General features: G+C 40.5%; 1 protein-coding gene across 1 annotated transcript; it reads right to left on the minus strand.

Annotated features, from left to right (window-relative positions):
• Window positions 1–683: 683 nt before the first annotated feature.
• On the minus strand, window positions 684–4,430 carry LOC117246805 (uncharacterized). The gene is made up of 2 exons (XM_033610785.2): window positions 4,135–4,430; window positions 684–4,047 (listed from the first exon to the last, which is right to left on the minus strand). Exons 1-2 carry the CDS (start codon window positions 4,304–4,306, stop codon window positions 1,982–1,984), a joined length of 2,238 nt encoding a protein of 745 aa, XP_033466676.2. The 5' UTR covers window positions 4,307–4,430; the 3' UTR covers window positions 684–1,981.
• Between the last annotated feature and the right edge of the window lie 1,391 nt (window positions 4,431–5,821).

Consider the following 5,821-nt stretch of genomic DNA (forward strand, 5'->3'; position numbering starts at 1 on the left):
AAAGGCTCTCTGAGCTCACAGAATAATGTGTTAACACAGGAGCCAAAGTCACAGACATACAGCTGAGGATGATGGAAATGCCATTGGTTTTGAATGTATTTGCTACAAACCAATGTATCGGACAAATAGAAATTAAACCTAATGATGCTGCTGGATTCACTGGCCTGATCCTGATCCCACCCCCAGAGGTTGATTGACAAGCATCAGCCTCAAAGAGATACACCATGACATAAACAAAAGAAGAAGAAAACCTGCAGTAAAATGAATAAAAAAGCCAGCCATCAAAAATAAAAAGGTCTACTCAGAATATAACAAAGCATGTGAACTCCATCCTCCACTCCTTTGCCATCCACATTGACGACACTGACCTCAACAGCCAGGGCTCCAACACCCGCAACGTGGGCTGGACGAAGAACAATCACAGACTACAAAGATGAAAATCAGCAGTGCTGAGGCAATGTCTGCATCTTTCCCAGAGTAACTGAATAAGTTCTATGCACAGTTTGCATAGAACTTATTCAAACCGTTTCATTATATTTCTAAAATCCACAGGATGCTGTAGTGCTAAGTCCTGAAAGCGTATGAGGTAGGGTTTGCCCCACTTACAACTGTTGCCATTTTATTCTCTAAAAAGTTCTCCAAATCTAAAATTACTGGCATTAACCAGAAACTAATTTGATAATCAATTCATGACTCATTATTTACTAGAAAATGTGTAATTTATTGGAAAAATGCCAAACATTTTGCATGACATATAAGTGACATAGTGTATGAAAACAGCAAAAAGGCGGCACATTAACATTTAATAGAGCTTAACAGTGATGTCACTCACTCTCAAATGTTACATTTACTTCTCACAAAGATGTGCAGGAGGCTTCATATAGAACAGTGGTTCCCAACTGGTCCAGCCACGGGGTCCAGATTTCTCCTTAGTCACTAGTTCAAGGTCCACACAGTTAAATATATTCAGCATCATGCGTGTGTTTGCCCATGTCATGCAGCTAGTTTGCTGTCTCTGTTAAGTAGCTGTCCATTAGTCACTAACTCTGCAGCAGAACACGACACTTCAAAATAAAAGCTCTGTGCTGCAACCCACTTTTGGACCCCGACCCACCAGCTGGGAACCACTGATACAGAACAATCAAAACAACTTGAGGTACATGGATTTTAAGTTCTTGTTAAACTTCGAACTAAAAGTGATTCTAATGTACTTAATTAACGGACATTTGGCACAACTGAACACAAACAAGATCCCACATGAGGTAGGGTTTGTTCCATTTACACTTGCCGGCATTTTATTCTCTACAATTAATTGGCATTAACCATGAACTAATTCAACAATCAATTAACCATTTGTAATCTATGGAGGAAAAATGCCAACAATTTGGCTAGCATATAAATGGCGTAGTGTATGAAAACAGCAAAAAGGAGGCACATTAACATTTAATAGAACTTAATATATGGTAATAAATAAACAGTGATGTCAGTCACTCTCAAACGGAAAATTCCCTTCTCGCAAACATGCGGAGGGCTTCATATAGAACGATCAAAACAACTCGAGGTACGTGGATTTAAGTCCTTGTTATAGTTTAAACTAAAAGTGAGTCTGACATACTTCATTAACGGATATTTGACAAAACTGAACACAATCATGAGTCATGACCCCACCATCACTTTAAAAGCAACTACTGTGCACTCATTAATTTCGAAGGTACAACTGTTTGCTAGGTAATACAGTCACATGAAGGGAACCTTTCACCTTTTCAAGAATGTGATTTAAGAAAAACTTTTGCCACAAGTGCTGCGATTATGTGGCTCCTCACATCTGTCAGTTCTTGTAGGTTTTGACCATGAAGTGACACAACTGACCTGTCTCACACATATGTTGCCAACACGGGGCTACTGGTTTGTATGTCATCTTATATGCTTTGCTGTACGAGACAAAACAAGAATGTTTTTCTGCAGATCTTGACGGGTACATCTACTCACCAGCGTGGCTTTTCATGTGTCTTTTCAGGGAATTAAGATGTCTGAAATCTTTGACACACATTTTGCACTTATATGGTCTCTCACCACTGTGGATTCTCATGTGGCTTTTCAATCTTGCATTGTCCAAGAATCCTTTCCCGCAGGTCTTGCAAATGCACGACTTCACGCCTGTGTGGATTCTCACGTGGACTCTAAGGTCATGATAACATTTGAAAGCGCTGCCACATGTCGTGCAAGCGTACGGCCTCCTATCAGTGTGGGCTCGTATCATATGGATTCTCATGTCACCACTAGTTATGAAACCTTTTCCACAGTTTTTGCAAGTATGCGGTCTCTCACCAGTGTGGGTTTTCATATGCATGTTAAAGTTTGTATGGTGGGTGAATGTTTTCCCGCAGGTCTTGCAAACGTACGGCTTCTCACCTGTGTGGGTCCTCATGTGGACCAACAAGGTTTCCAAACGCGCAAAATCTTGTCCACATGTTTTGCAAGAATATGGCTTCTCACCTGTGTGGATTCTCATGTGGGCTGTCAAGTGAGTGCTACGTCTGAAACATTTCCCACAATCTTTGCAAGTAAATGGCTTCTCACCAGTGTGGATCCTTTCGTGTTTTTTCAATGCTGAAATGCGTGAGAAGGAGGTCCCGCAGGTCTTGCAAGGGTACGGCTTCACACCTGTGTGGGTACTTGCGTGGATTTTCAGGTCCCCACTAAGTCTGAAACTTTTCCCACATGTTTTGCACGTATACGGCTTCTCACCAGTGTGGATCATCATGTGCTTTTTCAAGCCTGTAAGGGCAAAGAAGCTTTTCTCGCAGGTCTTGCAAATGTGCAGCTTCTCACCTATGTGGATTCTTTTCATGTGGGATGACAAAGCAGAACGTACTGTGAAATCTTTCCCACATATTTTGCAAGAGAATGGCTTCTCACCAGTGTGGCTTCTCATGTGGACTGTCAATGTTGAAACATCCCAGAATTTTTTCCCACAGGTCTTGCAAACGCACTGCCTCTCACCTGTGTGGATTCTTTTAATGTGGACCGACAAGGCACCGTTTGTTGTGAAATCTTTTCCACACGTTTTGCAAACATACGGCTTCTCACCTGAGTGGACCCTTTGAGTGTGGACCTTCAGGGCACTATTTGTTATGAAATCTTTTCCACAGGTCTTGCAAGCATACTGCTTCTCACCTGTGTGGGTTTTGAGGTGTGTCTGCAGTCGTGAATTGAGCTTAAAATCTTTCCCGCACGTGTCACATTTGAAGGGTTTTTCATTACTGTCACTTTTGCTTTTGTGGCATCTCTTCTTTAGTTTTGTCTCCGCACTCCTGATTGATCCTGCGTCTCCATGCTCTCCTCCTTCCTGAGTTTGGCTCTCAGCTTCGTCAGAGTTGTCAGAGAGGAGCTGGTGGTCACTGTCTGCTTCTGATACCACAGATGTTGTATCCGGCATGTTGATGACAGGCTCTTCCTCTGTTCTGCAAGTGTACTTCTTCTTGCCTGTGTGGGTTTTGAGGTGCCTCTGCAATATTGAATTGTACTTAAAATCTTTTCCACATGTGTCACATTTTAAAGGTTTTTTAGGTGTGGGAGTATTACGGCGGATCTCTGACAAATTACGGCTGTCTACGTTGTTACTGTGACTTTTGGTTTTGTGTGAGTGTCTCTTCTTCGGTTTTGGCTTCGCACTCCTAACTAATCCTGCGTCTTTATCCTCGCATCCTTTCTGAGTGTGGCCCTCAGTTTCATGAGCGTTGTGAGAGAGGAACTGGTGGTCACTGTTTGCTTCTGATACCACAGAGATTATAACTGGCATGTTGAAGACAGAATCTTTCTCTTCTGAACTTGTGTCATCAGTACTAAAGTTCAGATTCTCATCGTTACTGTGGTCCCTTTCCTCATTTGTATGAGCCAACTTTAAGTCATCAGTCTTGTGCTTCTCTTTAACCTGTGGAGGCTCTGGGCCCTCCTGGTCCACAATGGAGCTCCTCTCCTGAACACACAGCTGCTGGTCAGTGAGACCCTCCTCCTCCTCCTTAAAGGCATGTTGCTGTGGGAGCTCTGGAGGGACAGAGAACAACAGGACTGTTAATGTATTTATACATAATACTGTGAGAGTAAAGAAGAAATAATTAAGTGTAGCCTCACCTATCCTGTGTAGCTTTATTTCAGGGTTCCAAACGATGTCCAACAGTATGCGCTGACGCTTGATCTCTTGCTCGTACTCGACGATAGTTTTGTTAACAGCTCTGAATATTTCTTTAGCAGCAGCGGTTAGTCGCTCGGTGACCAACTCTCTCAGACTCTCAGCTGAAGACATGCTTGTTAAATGACAGCTGAAAAAATTATCTGCGCTACAATATCGTCTTCTCGCTCATTCAAAGTATGTGTGCATGTAACCAAACATTGTTATATACAGTATCTTTGATGTAACTCGCTGCGGCGCTGGGTGTCACACTGTTAGAGTTCCGAAGGTGGAAGTGAGGGAGCTTTTTGTTCCGCTTTCAACTAATGGCAGTCAGCTATTTTACTTCAACTTTTTCCCGCTAAAAGCACCTAGCAACAAATTTACCTGCTTATAGACCATTTCAAACTGGACAACATAAACATTCTAAATGGGTCCCTTTGTATTTCCTGTTTGAATGTATGTTAAGATGTTAATATGCAGTAAACAGGGACCAAAGTTGTTGCCCCAGCAACAGAATAGCAATGAAACGGTCCATAAAATACATCTGGAAACTTTTAGCAACTTTTAAAAACAGACTCAAACCCTAAAATGTATTTATTTCAATACACTATTTAAAACTGATTGGTCAGAATGTGTAGTTTGACTGAGAAATAACAAAATAAACATACATTTATGATACTAAGTTTGAGCCTGATAGTTGATATTCAACAAAAATCAAAAATCGTCTAGATTTTGACAGTAAAAAGAGGGTGCATGTTTTTTAAGTTAAAAAAACAAACAAAAACAAACAAACAAACAAAAAAAAAACCGTGTAAAGTAATTTTTGTAACTATAGCTATCAAATATTTGGGGTCAAAGGTGATAAAGAATTACCATACTACAAATAATTATTCAGTCACAATAGTGATGTATTGTTGTTGTTGTTTTTCCTCCATTTTTCTATCTTGTTCATCAAACTGTTTCTAGATCAGTGTGTCAGTGTTTGAACTGATTGCTCACAAGGACAACTAACAAAAACAACAGGATGCTGGTCTTTAAAAGAATGCTACTTATCCACACAGCAATCAGTCGTACACATCACCCCACTAGCTTAACAGCCATTACTGCACACTCACTGAGACAAAAGTTATGTCCCATATCGCTGAATCGCAGCCAGAGTGATCCAATCTGTAAATTTACAATGTGGGAATTTTGCAAGTGGACATCCAAGACTTTTATTGGACTGCGACTGCTATATGGCTAATTATTAGCAGTACTCAAATACAGATATGCAGTACACACACACACATTCATTTCACAGTATGCATATCAAGCAGCTCTTCCAACAACTGTCACAAATGTCGTTTTATTAAATTTCTTAAATCCGCTGGATGTTACAGTGCTCAAGTCTGTTTATGAGGTAGAGTTTGTTCCATTTAGACTTGCTGGCATTTTATTTTCTACAATTCATTGGCATTAATCATTTGTAATTTACAAAGGAAAAATGCAAAAAAAATTGGCCAGACATAAAAGTGACGTAGTGTATGAAAATAGCAAAAAGAAGGCACTTTAACGTTTCATATATGGTAATAAATAAAAGGTGATGTTGGTCACACTCAAACGGAAAATTCACTTCTTGCAAACGTGACAACAATCAAAGCAACTTGA

Source organism: Epinephelus lanceolatus, chromosome 21 (genome assembly GCF_041903045.1).
Source record: "Epinephelus lanceolatus isolate andai-2023 chromosome 21, ASM4190304v1, whole genome shotgun sequence".
NCBI classification, from domain to species: domain Eukaryota; kingdom Metazoa; phylum Chordata; class Actinopteri; order Perciformes; family Serranidae; genus Epinephelus; species Epinephelus lanceolatus.

Bases quoted from the DNA above. Each gene is read 5' to 3' on its own strand.
- LOC117246805 (XM_033610785.2), bottom strand. From the start codon at position 4,306: ATGTCTTCAGCTGAGAGTCTGAGAGAGTTGGTCACCGAGCGACTAACC. The intron at 4,048-4,134 runs GTGAGGCTACAC...CTGTCCCTCCAG, and splicing joins AATAAAGCTACACAGGATAG to AGCTCCCACAGCAACATGCC.